Source organism: Propithecus coquereli, unplaced genomic scaffold (assembly GCF_000956105.1).
Source record: "Propithecus coquereli isolate 6110/MARCELLA unplaced genomic scaffold, Pcoq_1.0 Scaffold73, whole genome shotgun sequence".
NCBI lineage: Eukaryota > Metazoa > Chordata > Mammalia > Primates > Indriidae > Propithecus > Propithecus coquereli.
The window spans coordinates 6,228,735-6,246,799 of NW_012153396.1; the positions used below are offsets into that span (position 1 = coordinate 6,228,735).

The 18,065-nt window shown below is 41.4% G+C and overlaps 1 protein-coding gene across 1 annotated transcript in view; it reads left to right on the plus strand.

Moving 5' to 3' along the window:
* The window catches only part of SORCS3 (sortilin-related VPS10 domain containing receptor 3), a 624,980-nt gene that overhangs the window by 491,695 nt on the left and 115,220 nt on the right, over window positions 1-18,065 (plus strand). The window contains exons 8-9 of the mRNA XM_012661662.1: window positions 5,206-5,295; window positions 13,689-13,868. Of these exons, the coding sequence (XP_012517116.1) occupies window positions 5,206-5,295; window positions 13,689-13,868 (270 nt within the window). The remainder of the gene's footprint in view (window positions 1-5,205; window positions 5,296-13,688; window positions 13,869-18,065) is intronic.

The window sequence follows — 18,065 nt, forward strand, 5'->3', positions numbered from 1 at the left end:
GGGGCCCTTTGGTTCCATTTTTGGGGGCAGATTTCACTCTATCCTCTGGGGCAAGCCATCATCCAGAAACAAGGATAAATGAAAAAATAAAGGATATGTCAGGTTAGGATTGGTCATGGCAAGAGCGGGAACAAGTCAGAAAAGACAGATGTGTTTAATGGCTAATGCATTTGTCCAAAGGAATCATTTTCACTGGCCAGAAGCCCAATTAAACCCGTAAAATGGAAACCCAGAAAATCAGATTAACGAGCCAGTCATTAGTAAGGAAAAGACCCAGCTAATTCTGTGTTTAGCATGACGGATGGGCCCAGAGCAAATAATTGGATGATATTCATCAAATGTAAAATAAAAGGTGTCACTGAAAGGGAAAGTGGTAATAATCTCTGGGATTTACAATGCCAGTGAATTTGCTTGTAAGGAAGAGAAAAGTTCATCAAAATAGATTAATAGTTGCTAAACTTTATTCCTTTCTTGTGTGCCAGAGAGCTGCACAATCATGGAGAGGCAGTAAATGCATCAGCCTGGTATCACCCTAACATTGTGAGGACTCTGCTCCTGAGGGGTGCGCTAGGGATTCTATTTGGAAAGAAGTTTCTTTGACCATCCAGGAACTGGGCAGGACTGGGGAGTTCTTCACCCCACACCCATGGTTTAGTCACCAGCCGATGGAGGAAACCAAACTCAGCATCTCCCTGGTTGAGCAGATTAATCCCAACAGTACATCATTCAGGAAGTCAGTATGGACCCCATGCTCTGCCCCGACTCTGTGCTCATTCCTGGTTAAGAATTCAGGCGTAGGCTCGGGTTGGAGAGCCCAGGTTCATATTCTTGCTGTGAAGGTGAAAAGTTGTGTGATGTTGGGAAAATTAGTTGACATTTCTCAGCTTCAATTTTCTGACCTGTAATGAAATATCCATTGCATGGTAGTTATTATTAATATTCTTGTTGTTATGATCTCATCTCTTCTCTTCTAAGAAGATATCATTTTAAAAATTCAACATGAATGTTGTAACAGATTTTATGGCAATGCAAAGAAACATAACCATATACACACATGCCAATTACAGAAATTTTTGATTTTTTTAAAAGGTGTTGGAATCAAGCAAATATACTGTGTTGTTACAGCAAGATGAGAAAGACGCCCAGAGGACTCTTCTTAGTTAGCCACAGGTGGAGGAGCACAGGTTTAGAGTCAAACTTTTTGTGGTTCAAATTTGTCCTATCTTGAGCAAGTCACTCAGAACCTTACAGCCTCTGTGGGGGTGTCATGAGGATTAAACTAGATAATTTTAAAAGGGCTATGTGCAGTTCTGGAGCATAGTGGATGAGCTCAATTAATGACAGTTTTATCATTATTTTTATTATATGTCCACTAATCATCTACCAGAAGACCAGTTATCTCAGTCCCTTTCTGCTGCTGTAACAAAATACCTTAGACTAGATAATTTATTTTGCATAATTCTAGAGACTGGGAAGTCCAAGATCAAGTCCAGCAGGTTCAGTGTCTGGTGAGGACCTAGTCTCTGTTTCTAAGATAGTGCCTTGAACACTGGGTCCTCCCATGGTAGAAACGATAAAAGGGAAAAAAGGGAGCCTAACTGGTTCCCTCCAGCCCTTTTATAAAGCACTGATCCCTTCATGGGGGCATAACCCTCATGGCCTGATCACCTCCTCAAAGGCCCCACCTCTTAATGTTGCATTGAACATTACGTTTCAACATGAATTTTTGAGGGGACACAAACATTCAAACCATAAAACAAGCATTGTCTAGGAATTAAGGAGATGACAACCTTGTAATAAGACATGGAGGAATAATTATAGGAATGTGTGTGCCACAAGAGTAAATTTTGAGAATGCTGTAGACATGAAAAGAGCAAAGTTCATGAGTTGAGGGATGGGAGAAATTGTTACCTCCCAAACAGAGGTGTTTGTTCACTTGGTGGGTATCAGGCCAATAACCACTGCCAAGGGATTATTGCAAGGGGTTTGATTACTCAGCACAAGTAGGAAGCGCACTGGGGATAGTTCCCAAAGCAGTGTGCCCCTGAACAAGGGGGTTGGGCTGGTTTTATAGTTAGAGGGTAAAGAGGTGTGATCTGATAGAATCTTACAATGGGGTGATGCCAGGAAATATACTCTGACTGGACCCTGGAATGGGGTGACGCCAGGGCTCAATCTGATTAGATCCTGGACCCTGCCATGTGGAGTCCACTTCTTAATTCAGTCCCCATTCCTCAGTCCAAGCACTTAGGTTCCTCCCATGGCTGCATGCTTGGTTCATCTTGGCATGCTCAGGTTACATGACCTTCAACCTGGGGGTCCATGGCAATTGAAAAACAACTCACAACTTTTATGTTACATAAAAGGTGAGCTGGATGTGATTGCAAAATTACAATGAATTGTTAGCATCCAAAAACCCTACCATGACCTCACAGGAATTACACCGAGGTTTAAAGCACCAACTGGATTTTGACAAGTACAGAAAAGGACAAAGTCAGCACAAAGGAAGATTGGTAGGAGCAAGCTTGATATCTCTGGGAGATACTGTGTTATCAGAGGTACTTGGAGAACCCCTGGGCTCCTTGGTCTTCATGTGGCCCCTTCATATTTCAGACCATTCCACATTGCATTTCAAGTATAATTTCTATCTTCATTATTTACTCAAGTATGAACTCTTTCAGGTAGTGTGTGTGAGCCTGTGTGTGTGTGTGTGTGTGTGTGTGTGTGTGAGAGAGAAAGAGATTGAATCTGTGGTTGCACAGGTATCTAATAGACATGGGAACACGCATGGGTGATTTCCCAAGGCTGTGAGGCCAATCACCCCATCAAAGGGACCGCTCTGTTTTTCTTTGGCCGTTGGTGATTTGAAAACCTCAGTGGGCCCAACCTTTCCCTATGGTGCTGACAGGAGGCCTGGTGGTGCCACCATCTTGTTCCTTGTAGAGGTGGCTCAGTCTTCTAGGAGGAAGCTTTTTTTAATCAATGAGCTCTGGCCATCACTCAGAGATGGGACTTGTCAGACACTGGTCTACTATCCCAAGGGCATGTTTGGTGAGCTTCAGGGTGACCTGTAAAGAGATGGTTTTTAAGCATATGATAGGTTACTGGAGGGTATATTTTGGGGTTCAAAAACTTTATCATTAGGGTATGAAGTCTCCTTTGGGAGTGACGAAAATGTTTTAGAACTAAGTGGAGGGAATGGCTGGACCACACTGTGAACATTCACATGCCACTGAATTGTGTACTTTAAAATGGTTTAGGTTGGGTTATGTGAATTTCACCTCAACTAAAAAAAACAACTTTACCATTGTAAACACAGAATTTAGAAAAGTAGCTATGTGTGGGAAGGAGGTCAGGACAGGTGAGGAGCACAGAGGTGTGTGTGGATTGTTGTTAAAGGTCTAATTCTGTGGTGTTCAATGTGTAGTCCCCAGACCAGCAACATCAGCATCACCTGGAAACTTACTAGAAAAGAAAATTCTTCATCCCCCACCGGGATCTATTGAGTCAGAGACTCTGTAGATGGGCCCCAGCAGTCTGAGTTTTAAGCTTTCCAGGTGGTTCTGAGGCATGCTAATGTGTAAAAACTATTGATCTAGTTCTTGGGTTGTCAGGTATGTTTACGTGTGTTGATTTTACAATTAAATATAAAACCAAATTTAACAAATAAATAGGATCATGCAAAGACTGATGGCGACTGCTGTGTCCAGATCCAAAGATGATATTTTAATCTGGTTCTATGTACTTGGTACTTATTTTAAAAAGAAGTGGGGGGGAAACAGCTTCTCAGCAACCCATTGGTCTTAATATACAACACCCACCCTAAGCCAACACAGAACAATATAGATTTGGAACAGATGTCTTTACAAAATAAAAACTTTAAAATGTCATGAGATACAAGACAAGAATGATTGTAATAAGAAATAGATGTTTCTCCCTGAACATCAGGGAGAAAAACCAATCTCTACTCTTGGTTCACAGTTTAAGCCTTTGTACCACGTTTTTTCCAAGGTTTTGCCTTCGTGCTGACTCTGACATCTGCTCCACCTGGCAGCTTGTGGTGCCTGCTTTGTGGGCTTCCAATCTGTGCAGAGCAAGGGGGAGCCATGGGAGATGTCGTCTCTCAGAGTGAGGAGAGATGAGCAGCCTCAATAGAGATGTTACACCCTTCTGGTCCCAGCAGGCACTGTGGATGGGTGCCAGGTTTGGACCAGAGTGGGAGGACTGGCCTGGCTCCAGCATGTGTTTGGACCTTAGTGAGAATGGAGCATGTGCCTCGAGTAATTGCCTCCTCAGAACAGCAGCCTGGTTGCTATTGTTTTCCTGCTATTTTCTCTGAACAGGCCATGTTATCTTCTCCTGTGAATATTAATTTCCCCTGAGTTGGGATAATTGGTCCAAGAGTGGCCATCTGCAGAGCTCTGCCATGTTGGCAGGACTTTTCAGCAAGCCCAGGCCAGAGGACTGTTTCTTGGAGTGTTTTTTACTTTCCTCTAACTAAGAATCCATCCTTTCCCAAGTGAGGTTACGGGACTTGTCCCCAAACCTAGCCATGACTTAGGAGAGCTGGGACTCAAATGTGGGATTTCTGAATTTCATATCTGGAGCTCTTCCTCTGATCTTTGATGCCTTTAAGTAACTTGCATATGGAAAGAATCAATAAATATCTACTCAGTGCATGGATTCGTAAATATGAAGGAAAGAAATTTGTGCTTAGATCAGAAGTGACACTAAATTTCAAAGTATGAGGGCTTTGAGAAATAGTAATTATTCAAATCTAGAAAAATTACCTCTGACAACTGTGTTATGGTTGGAATGGATTATATAAACTGTTGAAAAAAAAAGCCAGGATAAATAGATCATGAGTGTAGCCCACGTTGATAACTTTTCTATATTTAGTTGAAAATATTTATTAGGTGTATACTCTATGCAGAGCACAGTGACCAGATGCAGAGTCGGTGCCTGCTCTTGTGGAGAATGTCAGCCCACGGGGAGGATTGGTGTAATTGGCCACTTATTGTCTAAGTACCATGACATGGGGCAACTCACGGTGCCATGGGATTAGAGACACTAAGCCAGCAAAGGATATTTTCTGAAAGGTAATTAGAAACTGGTTGTGGTTGATGATGGAAAGGCTAATACTTTCCAACTTGTACCATGATCTGTGGCCCCATCTGACCTCTTTGTATTTCCCCCACCATCTAGGTAACAACAGGTGGAAGAGCCAGCTACTACGTGTCTTATCGAAGAGAGGCCTTTGCTCAGATAAAGCTGCCCAAGTACTCACTGCCGAAGGTACCTCATGCAACACCAGCTGTCCTGGGAGCGTTGGAGAGGCCATCTTGTCTGGCTGCTGGGAGGTTTGATCCCTGGCTGGGAGGTCTGCTGGCATTCAGCCTGACTTGCCACTGAGCGGTTTGGCCTCTGCTGATGTCACTGAACCCAGGTTCTGTATTACCCTCTCAGCAGGGTACTAGGCAAGATCTTTGATTTCTTGTGACTCAGACATCTGGTGTAACCTTAGTCATTTCCCACGGGCAATAGTGAAAGAAGCATTAGCTTTGGAATCTCTTCCGAGGGCTCCTCCCTTTTGCAAAGGCTTTATTGCCAAATACAAGACCAAGCTCAGGCAGAGGCACAGATGCTATGTGAGTGTGTGCATAAAAGTGCACAGATAAGTCTGGTGGTTTTCTTGCTTCTCTGTTCATTTTAAGGCCAAATATAAATGTGCTGCTCGTGTTTCTACTCCTTCCTGCCACCATGAGTAATTAAAAATGGATAATTTAATAGAATGGTAATATCAAATAATGGCATTTTAACTCATCTATTGGAAAATCATAAAACTTATTATGTAGACCCTATTGCCTGTGAACATTGGCTTCTAGGGGGAGATGGACCTTAGAACCTCAGTGTGAACATGGACAGGATATAATTGCATCACTTAATGAGGCTGCAGAGAAGCCAAGTCTCAGGTGGGGCACGTATCAAGTGTTGCAATGTTGCAAAGACTTGGGTCTCTAAGCCAGTGCTAAGAAACATATTTTGAAAGGCTAAATGAGTGCAGAGGTGGGAGGAATTATGACATGATAAAATAGATAATTTTCTAACCCGAAATCATTTTTATTCATTCAATTGTTTATGTGTGCGTGTGTTCATTCATTCATTTGTTTCTGCTTTTATGCATCCATTCAACTATTCTTTCTTCCATTTAAATTTTTACTCTGTGCCATGAACTAAACTCTATGTATAGAGTAGTGAATAAGACACAAGTGGTCCCTGCATTCATGGACCTTATATTCTGCTAGAAATGCTAAACGAGGAATTGTAGGTGTGGGAGTGTTACAGAAGTACAAGGGTCATCTTGGTATAGAAAGTGGAGTTAGACCAATGTGGGTAGATGGGTAGTAAGGGTAGTTTCCTAGAGAAAATGATGTTCAGACTGATACAAGAAGGATAAAAAGTTAACCCTGCAAACAAGGGTGGGGGGAAGCTGAGAGAAAATGCAGACACATGCCCTGTTTTAAGAGTGAGCATGGTTCATTCAACAGACTGAAAAGCCATCTTGACATCTTGAGAGACTGGGCTGCACAGGGAGAGGTAGAAAGGCTGATGAGGAGGGCAGAGACCATATTAAGTAGTTTCAGAGGCCCTGGGAACCAATTTCTCATTTTCTCTAACCTCTCAGCGATTGGCATTTATGGGGCTGTTGTATGGTACTGTGGTTGCAGGATGTACCCATCAGATATTCTAAACCCAAGTAGGAAAGAAGAATCTCAGCTTGGAGAAGATTAGAAAGGCAGATTCATAATTACGATTTTTCTAAAGAATGCCCCCTTATAGGAAACTGAAGATCTCCATGTCTCTAAGCCCAGGAAATGAGTTTAGGGAACTTACTGTCCAGTGGAAGGCTTATTTTGTCTCTGTATGTGCATATTTGATGTATTTTTAACCTTCTCAGGGAAACAGTTTGCTCCCCTGGATAGGGTGGCTGCAGGTGGGGACAGATGAGGGCCTGAATTGATCACAACCCTAGAACACTCCATGAATGATTAGCAACCCCGTGGCAGTTTATTGTGGTGGAGTACCATCCGTGCAGCCCCCTTTTAGAGAACTCCATCCAGAGCAGCTTCTCATTAATACGAGGGCTGCTGTGAAAATAGCTGGATGGTTATCGATCCCCTTTATTAGCCGCTGTTGACCCAGGTTTTCCTAGTCGAGGCTGAGGAGGTGGGCACAGAGGGAGTGGAGGGAGATCGATTCTCTCCATTGTTTAAAAATGGAAATGGCTTTTAAGCAAGTTGTTGCTGTTCCATGAGGTGCTGTCGCTGCTTTTAGGCTGCCTGCTTAAAAACAAAAGCCTGGAAAAGCTCCCTGTCATCATTGCCCTCGCGCCTCTATTCCCAGCATATCTGTTCAGAATATGCTCTCCTGGGACACTCCATGGCTTTGGAGGGTTTCGCAGAGAATGAAATGAGTGCCATTAATAATGAGCAGAATTATTAGGAGTAGCAGCCTGTGCTGAGCTCTCCATAACTCAGTCCCTGGGCATCGTGTTGGCATTCTTAGTCCCATAGACATGAAAAGCTCAAACCAGCAGAGAGCATGGAGCCAGATGAGAGAGAGCAGGTCGCCTGCAGAAGGCAAATGTCTGAGCTGAAACCCTGAGCTTTCATTCCAGCTCTGCCACGTACTTATCCATGAGGCCAGGTTTTCCCATCTGTAAAATGGAGATAATAATACTATTTGGCAAAGTAATGAGAATTCAGTGAATGGCTCATTGTTGGTCAAGTGTAAAATGCTCAACAAATCTAAGAAACAATTTTGATCCAGAGGAGAATGATACTGAGGCTCTTAACCTGCCAGGCTTGAAGATCAGTGTTCATGATGGGATCCCATCCCAGCCTGACCTTTGGTCTCAATATTGCCTAAGACCCTCACTTCACCACTGAGTCTGATATACCCTCTTTTGTCTCTTAGATTCTGGATTTATTCTTAACTTACTACTGTAATAAATCAGTCCTACAAGAGAAGTATTTTTGTTTTTTGTTTGTTTCTGTGTGGGATTCAGATTGGTAGTGACAGTGTTGATCTTTGTCTGAGCCCCGTGCTCCTGGAAAACAGGCAGGGTTAAGAAATTTTCTGCCCTTCTGTGTTTGGAAAATGGCTCACTGCAACCCTCTCCCCCCACATGACTTGTTAAGACTCAGATGTCCACCTTGTTTACCTGTAACAAGACGAGATTTCCATTCTTTTTCTCATAAATGATTAGCTGAACTGTTGTCTTACTGACCATTTTGGACAAAATGCCTGTTGATTTGAATTGACCAAACTTAAAATCACCTTTTCTCCTTCCCTAAGCCTCTGAACTTTGACCCACTCTTAAGCTTATGTAAGCTTTCAGAGCTTAAGCAAACATTGCAATGAGAACCCCTCTGAGAATCAGCCCACCCTGAAGAAAATAATTTCCTGCTCAATATCTCGATCATGCCACCTGCTCACCCTACTCCCCACACCCAGTTCTTTCTAGCCTTGTTTTACTTTTCCCTGTAGAAGTAATTTTTTTTCCTCCTTCGCTCTGAGATGCTTGCAGATATTATGGTCAGAGTGTTCTCCTTGCAATAGTGTTTTCAAATAAGATCTCTTCTCTACCTACATCTGGGTTCATTTTTTTATGTGACAGTAGAATATGGTTAATTCCATTTTGAATCATAAAAGAGAGGAGAGGGGAAATATGTCCTAGAAAATTCATTAAATGATTATGACAATGATATTAATCTTTTGTTTCCATAGTTTTTACATTTCCGCAATTACAGATTTATTCTTCTCTGCTGTGTCACAGCCACACTTCTTAAAGAGTTTTTTGAACTTCTAATCTCTTTTCTCACTTCTTATTCACTCATCAACCCACTGTTACTTGTCTTCTGGCCTTGAATCCGTCTGTCCACTCTAGCCATTGTTACAGTGACCGCCTACATGCCAAATTCAATAGACATCTTTACATTTTTTTTTTTTTACCACTTTGATGCAGGTGGAAAAAAAAAATCCATGCTTGAAACTCTTCTGTTTGACAGTATTTTATTCCAATTTCCTCTTCTGGATTCTCTTCCTCTTGCTACTCTTCAGACATTAGTGTTCCTAAGTTCTTCTTGCATTCTGCATGGTCCCTGGGTAGCTTCATCCTTTTTTTGGTGGAGGGTATTGTTGACACCTGTATCCACAGTCCCAGCCCATATTTCTCCATGGAGCTCCAGACAACTCATCCAGCTGCCTACTTGAAGTACATCCTCTTAAACATCCATTAGCCGTTCTAGAACTGAAGTCCTCTTATATCCCATATGTATCATCCTTCTTGTATGTTTACTTACATACTCCACTTATATATTCAATACACTTTCATTGGTTGCCTACCATGTGCCAGATACTCTGGTTAGCATTACAGATAAAGTGATGAATAAGAGAGACATAGTTTCTGCTTTTTGGGATCTTAATAATGAGAAAGACAGACATCAAACAAATAATTACACAAATGATTATTTAATTATGATTGCAATGAGTGCTGTAAAGGAAAAGCAGAGTTTGAGAAGTCAAGTATCCGGCCAGGCTTGGTGGCCCAAGCCTGTAATCCCAGCACTCTGGGAGGCTGAAGTGGGAGGATTGATTGACCTGAGGAGTTCCAGGCCAGCCTGAGCAAGAGCAAGACTCCCCCCTCTCCCTGCCCCCCCATCTCTACAAAAAATAGAAAAATTAGCTGGGCGTGGTGATGTGCACCTGTAGTCCCAGCTACTCTGGGATGCTGAGACAAGAGGATCACTTAAGTTCAGGAGTTTGAGGTTGCAGTAGGCTATGATGATGCCACTGAACCCTAGCCAGGGTGACAGAGCAAGACTATGTCTCAAAAAAAATGTCAAATATCCGAGGTGCATACACACACACACACACACACACACACACACGCATATATATCCTTCTTCCTTATCCCTATAGATTTATCTGCTTAATATCATGCCAGTCCATCCCCTAGTGACCTCATAGAGAACATACTTCCTTAGTTCAGGTCTTTATGAGTCATCATCTAGATTGTTGCAGTGACCTTTTAAGCCTTTCTCCCTGCCTCTAGCATTGCCCCGTGTAAATCCCCTCTTTGCATTGCTTCCCTGGTGAATATGATCATGCAAGGAACCCCATCTTCTCCAACCAAATTTCTGCATTGGTCAACTCTAATTATGCATTTATCCTGCTTAAGAGCTTGTGATAGCTTTGTGCTACCTTTTAGGTAAAAGTTAGGTGTGCCATGCAGAACCCCTTGTGATATAAGCCAATCTCTTTCCTTACTTCCTTCAGAGGAAAACTGTTTTTTAGCTATACCAAGTTCCATGCATTTTCTTGACTGTTCTGTTCTCTCTTTCACCTGTAAGCCTTTATACTCCCATCACCATTTTTAGTTCGAGTGTAGCATTTAGTCAAATTCAAGAAAGGATACAAGAGTATGTGAAGTCTCTACCATTGGGGCATCTTCTTGAGGGGAGGATCTGCACTTTCTTTCTCTGTATATTGGGATATCTGGCACATGGCAGATGCTTAATAATATAGATGTTTCTACAATGAATAAAGTTACATTAGGCCCAGATTATAAGAAAATGCATCAATAACTGTGAAATATTTTCATCATTGTTCACCTAGCAAGTCAAAGGTTTTAGTTTTCAAAAAGCAATTGTGATTCTCTGGAATTATTGTCTTGGTAGGGCAAAGGGGAAATCTTATTTATGTATTTTTTTCCAAATAAAAACATGTATGTGGTTTTGGTCTGACACTCTCCAAATTCCAATCATAGTAAAGTCACAACCTGAATTTACACATATCGTATTTTCCTTGGTTTGATTTCTCTCTTCATGAACAAATTTCTCCCTGCATGTTTTGAGGACCAGCACGTAAGGAAGTGACACATGCTTTGGAGTCAGAATGAAATAGCCAGATGCAAAAAATAAGCTTCATTGTCAGTCAGGTCCCTATTGGACCAATTTTAACTAATACTGCTTTTCTTTGTCTTAAAGACTTAATTTTCTGGTTATTATTGGGTGATCCCTCTTCCACCATAAGACCTATTTGGAGAGAGGTCACATAGTTCAGCATGTTTCGAAGAGTGATCCCCCAGATGTAGATGCACCAGAATCACATATCGGGCTTGTCCAGACAGTAAAATCTAAGGTTCTGCACCAAACATGCTGAGTCATTATCTCAGGCAGTCGGGCCCATGAAGTCTGCATGCTAGTAAGACCTCCCGGTCATTTTGATGCACACCAAAGTTATAGCCCCACTGAGATGGTTTTTAAATGTTGGCTTCTTGATTAAGATTTGGTTTAAAATAAGATTAAGTCTTAGATTTAAATGTTAGTAATGTCATTTATTAGCCAAGTGACTTTGGCCAATTAAGAACTTCTCAAGCAGACATCCAGAATCCTAGATACTGGAGAGCAGTCTCTTGCTCCAGAATCTGGAATACCTGTTCAGCAGGTGACACGGCCCCAGGACAGCATTAACCTCATACGTACGTACCCACAGCAAGCCTGGCTGTCTCTAATCCTGACCATGCCCCAGTGTTTTAAGTTGTTTTTTCCCTCACCTCTTTTACATTAGTTTAGTGTAAAACAACTTAGCTCATTCATTTTTATGACCAAAACATCTGGGGAAAACCCAGCATTTCTATTGCATTTTTAACAGGGTAAGTGAATTTAATTCGTATTTCCTGCAGCTGCTATTTCCCCTCCTACTGGGTTCTTGGGCATTCATTCCACACCAACACAACGTGATTTCTTCACATGGCTTTTAAGAGTGAGCTTTCTTTCTGTTTTGAAGCAGCTCAGCAGGAACCTGTAAGTCTACAAGGTGTGTAAGCACAAACGAGCAAGTGAGGTCTTAGTCAAGGTGACCTAGAGAGTTCAAGGCCAGAGGCTGATATTTGACAAAGAATCTTCAATAAAAAGACCAAGAACTTGCTTTCCTACTTCTCCCACCTCCAGGTTGTCCAAATCAAATGGGTTTGCTCCTTTGTAAGTCATCTTGGAGGAGCTCTCCGTGGTCCTGACATTATGGACAGTGCTGTCTCTTTTTACTTGAAATGGTTTCTGGGAAAGGTTGATCAAATAAAGGCTGGACCCCTTCTGATTATTAACTTACTGTCAGCTCCAATTGCCCATGGTCCTATAGCAAGTGCTTTGCCCCATGTGACAAGGGTGTCTTTCCTATTACTATTTGGCGTATATGCCAGTATCTTCATGCATTTTTAAACTATCCCACTTTTGGCAAATGTTTATCCATGTCCACATGTCCTCCTGACAGTGCAAGTTCCCAGCGTGAGGGCTTCAATGTGTGGTAATCTTTGTACAGTGCCTGGCCATATAGTTTTGCAAATTATTTTGAATTGTGAACTACTAGATTTGATTTTAGAAATGATCCAACCCAGGATTAAAACTAAAATGACTTCAGGCACCAGGAATTTAACATCAATATGTGAGTGGTAGATCATAAGAACACATGGATATGGAGGGGAGGGCTGAGACCCCAGCAGGGTGCTGACTCCATCCAAAAGACCAGAGATTCAAATTTCTCATATGGGATGTGGTCAAACTAAACATCTGTGACCCGTATTTACTTCATGAGTCATCAGTTTGAAATCCCTAATTTAGAGGCTATATATCCAGATGGGTAGAAGCTAACCATTCGGTTAGCATTAGACCACTGAGGTTCAAAACCTTGTTCTGCCATTTACTATATGATCTGAAGCAAATCAGTAAACCTCTGTGTGCCTTAGTTTACTCCTCAGTTAAATGGAAATAATAATACCACCTCCATCACAGAATTATATTGATTTTTAATTGAGACAATACATTTAGGTGACTTAGAATAGTATCTAAATATTAGGTACTTTTCTTGGTAGCCCAGCATTTTCATTTTCACTATTTAGGTGAGAAAATTGAAGTTCAGGAGATTGACACATTTTTCACCATCATGCAGCTGACTTATAACAGTGCTTATATTGTGATTCATAACACTAAATTCCAGGTTGAGTATTCTTTCCTCTATATCATTGATTTTCAAATATAATTTTATTTTATGAACAGCAGAACCTCCTTTACCAAATACTTCTGAAATATTACACAGAACTCCAGTTACAACAAATTCAAGTTGCGCTACTGTGATTAAAACAGGATTGGAAGTGCAGAGCCCCAACCATTGGCTATACCTCCATGGCACCCTTCTTGCAATCCTCATGACTCTGAAGGCTCTAAAAAAATGTGTAAACTACTACACTATAAAATTTCAAAACATAAATGAAGATCTGAAGACAGGCTAGGCCCTGTCTTCTTTGCATGTGTGAGCTTTCTCTTGCAAGGCTGTCTCCCTCTGTTGGCATAATACTAACTTTCAGATATAAAAATAAAAAATGAAAGTGTATGAGTCCTGGAAGCCATGGAAAACAATATCAACCAAAGCCACTGATACCTATCTTGCTGTCACTTAGTAAGAAACAGAGATCATGAAGCCCATAATTTATAGCCTTGGTCTGACACAGAATTGTTTAACATTGCCTATAACCCAAGCTTTTCATAAGTCATGGTAATTACTTGAAGTCCCATTGGGCAGAGAGATGTGGAGATCTGCCACCTTACGGGCCTTCCATCTTCTTTCAGGACATGCACATCATCAGTACCGATGAGAACCAAGTGTTTGCAGCGGTCCAAGAATGGAACCAGAACGACACGTACAACCTCTACATCTCAGACACGAGTGGGATCTACTTCACTCTGGCCATGGAGAACATTAAGAGCAGCCGAGGCCTAATGGGAAACATCATTATCGAATTGTATGAGGTATGTAGCCAAAATTGTCCTTCCCCCAGACCTACCTCTTTTTCATGAGTTTTAATGGTATAAACACAAATATTCCAGTTCTGAGTTCAGATCCCAGCTGTACCACTTACCAGCTGTGTGACTTTTGGCAAGGAACTTAGCTTCTCTGTACCTAAAGTCCAGTAAAATGGAGATAAAATATTTACCCAATGAGATTATTGTGAGATGAGGGAATGTATGTACAGAATCTCATGGGGTGGCTGACTCAGTAAAGCTGACATTCATGTATGTGTGAGCATGATTATAAGCTAGAAATGAAGGTACTTGGACTAGGTGTGTTTTCACGTAGCTTTGTAAACTCTATGCTTCTTCTTATGGGCTCCAGGTGGAGGGAGTAGGGCTATTTAAATACCTTAAATTATTTGGAAAATCATATCTTATGAACAAATTTTATAGGAAAAGAAAAGTCAATATCAGTGACAGGAGTGAGGGTTTTTCTAAGATGTCACCTGATGCCAACATCTGTGCAGGGTGAAAAACTGGCCTTGGCATAACTATGTCACTTATATTGTTTTCTTTAATGTGATTACCAGTTAAAGAATAATTTATTGGGGAAATCAAGTGACTCCACATAGTCACTGGAGAAAAACAAAAAAAATAACTATTTTCAGTGACCCTAAAGATGTAGTGCTTCTTCATGCCTCTAGTGACAGTGTGTGACCTTTGACAGCCCTGGCCACAGTGAAGGTACTGCCTGGGTATGACGGATTGATTTGAACAGAGAAGATGTGTCTCATTATCCAACATTCACCAGTGACTAATGGTCAAATCACGCAGGCTGTGATGGTTGAGATCATTCGTGGAAGCAGATAAGTTGTCTGTTCTGGATGTTGGCCTCAGATGGCTGGGTGAACTACTCCCTCATGGTTTTCGTCTTTGAGGAGTGGGTGTGGTTTTCAGGACAGAGGAGTAAGCGCATGGGCTTCTGCTCTCCAGTGGTCTCCTCTGCGCAGTGCCTATCCAAGTTCTAGCATCCCTACATTGATATGTAGGTTGGCCATTCAGTTACTGAGAGTGGTGGAAATATTTAAGGTGGAGGCTGTTCTATTAGGTATAGGGATAGCACAAAGGCATGGGAGGAATGGAAGTACATTTTTAAAAAATGGGAGTGAATGTCACTGGGTAGAAAACAACATCAGTAGAAATATCCTGATTTCCTAGAAGGTAACTGACAAGTGCTGAAATAGTTCCCTTTGACAGCAAGGTCCCAGTTTAGGTAATGTTCCAGATTTTTTCAAAGAGTTGTAAAGACTGGTATGGATGACTAAGGGGTGTAACCTTTGGGAAGCTTATGCTTCCATGCCTCTAATCATACCAGGAGGCAGAAATACGCCTTGGTTATTGGGCAATACATTATATCTTGTGGGAGGGTTTGGATTAATGATCCTAGGACTCAGGTCGTTCTAAGTTCCTGTTTGTACAAGTGAGGCTATAGAGATAAGACGTGCCCCTGTGATCAGACCCAAATAGGAGAGGGGGCAGACAATGCTGCACATGACCTCCTAGTGAAGAAATTTCTGTGTCTGACCCTCTTAAGTGGGTGAGTCTGTCACTATGCTATTGTGCTGTTCCTCCTCGAAGAAAGGGAGCCTGAAAATCCTTGGTTGTTTAGAACAGGGAAACACTGTGATATGAAGAGGAGCATGAATCAAAATGAACAATGTGCCCAGATACATGTAATTTTTTTTCTTCCTGTTGGAGTTGGTCTTGCATTTCCAGTCTTGTTGAAGAAAAAAAATGCATGGTGTCATTGCATCTATAGAGAAGCAAGACATACCAAATAGGGTGACTTTTTTTTTAAAAAAAAGTTATTGCTGTTGAGTTCGTTCTCCATTCAGTTTTACCAGGGTTGAGTGTGCCCCTACTTTGTGTTCAAGACCACAAGGAAAACAGTACAGGTATATGGTTCTTACCTCAGGGAGCTTGCAGTCTAGTTTGTCGGGGTTTGAGGGAGTCAGTAAATAAAGTTCCTCTTCCACCTGTCCAACGCTGGAACCAACTGAGACAGAGACAAGGGAGGAGACAAATGAAGACCAAACACAGCTTTATTGCTTTTAAAACAATGTCTAAGGAAGAGGATGCTAATACTATACCCCAGATTTGGATTCATCTATCCAATGGTAGAAATGGTAAATTAAAGGCTCTACTAGAGAAGCTTGTTCCTAAAATACCATAGTATTGAGGTGCAGAGGACGTGATCTTTCCAGGTAGATCCCTAAAAGAGGAGACATGGGGATGAGCAGTACATGCCCTTTTTTTTCCCTCAAAGTTACCACTCTGATTATCAGTCCTTCCGCCCTGGCAAGGAAAAAGGGAAGAAGTGGAGGCATTCCAAATGTTGAGAATGGAATGAGCCAAGGATTGAATGGATGGTGCAGATTTGTGAGGAAGTGAGCTAATCAGGCTAATTGTGTAAAATAGATGCTCACTGGGGACAAGAATGAGGGCTGGATAAGTAGTTGGGTTTCAGACTCCAGAAGTCATTTAATACCAAGTGGATAAATTGCAACCTGACATTTTTTAGACCGTGACCGTATTGAAGATTTTTAGAGGGCGATGTCGTTTTGCACCTGGACTTAACATTCTGTGGTTTGGACATAAAGCTCAGTTTAATTGGTCTCTAGGGGTCATTAGAATTTAACCTTCTTTACTGGAGATTCTCATAGAAACTGCGATTGTGTACCATATGGCCAGTTAGCAAAGAGACTACAATTTTTCTGGACTTCAAGTGCCCTTGAGTAATGCAGCTGGGAAAAACCAGTAAGTTTTGACATTCAATTCAGCTAAATTACATTTTTATGGAGTATATTTTGTTTGGTTGTATAAGGACTGGTGTATGAGACAATCTCCTGGAAGGATATAAGTGACTCTATAAGGTAGTGACCATAGTCTGACTTGTATTAGAGGTGCGATTATACCAGGTTGTGGAGTCACAAAAGAGAAAGATTAATTCTAACTTGAGGAATTTGGGGAGATAAGTTGGCTTAAATGATGAATTGCTGGAGATGAGAAGCAGAGAACCAGAGTTGGATGAATAGAGGTCCTTTTGCATGGAATGTTGAGTGGCCTCGTGGAGTAACGGAGATGATTGTAAAGATACTGGTAAAGAGCTTGACTGAAGAGTTGGGCATTTATTCTAGTATTTCTCTATCTTTTCTCCTCACATATACATGCTCAGAAAATACTTGCATACATGATGTAGTCCCTGGTGCCAGGTTGATTTGTAACTTTATGTTGTAACAGGACATTACAGCCATTTCCTATTGACTGGAAGGTCATAGATGCCTTTAGGAAATTTTCAGATGTCAGGTGGCTTGGGCTGACCTTGGCCACATAAAGCTATTGGTGTATCACTCCGTCTTATGCATGGACTTCTCAAGCCTCTTCTTGACAATGGAGAAGAAACAAAAGCAAGAACTTATTTGGGAATTCACCTTGTAAACCTTGGCACTGAGAGGACATGGGTGGAGATCAATCCCACTGCATTCCTCCAAATCCAGCAAGGCTGGGACAATTCTCATTTCAAATCTGTCAGAGTAGATGTCCACTATAGAGAGAGATTCTCTTGCTTGTTCTTTCTCTAATCCCTGCCTCAAAGTACAATATCGCCATGGCTGTAATTACATAATTAAGGGAGAAAATAACACTTGGAGACCAGACAATAATCATTCTCTTCTTTAAGGTGTCAGAAGTCCACTCCTTCAAAACAAGGCTGGTGTTGCTAGTGAATATAGTCTGTTGTGTGTGCTTAGTATTAATATTACTCTTATAACACTCTTTTCACATGGAGTTTTATTGTGGTTTCTTCACATCCCCAACTATAAACTACATTTTTTTTTTACTTTTTTTATTTCATCATATTATGGGGGTACAAATGTTTAGGTTACATATATCTCCTTTGCCTCACCCGAGTCAGAGCTTCAAGTCTGTCCATCCCCCAGATGGTAAGCACCTCACCCATTCATTTCTTTTTAATTACTTTCCATTGATAAATCAAGAAACAAATATTCTTTCCAAAACCCACAGTTATATTATAGAAACATTCTCTGAGCTGCTGACTTGGTGCATTTTCTTCAATGCTTTCCTGGATATTAAGTATCACACTTATAACTGCTTATAATAATAACAACAGCATACCCAGCCATGCCTTAGACCAGC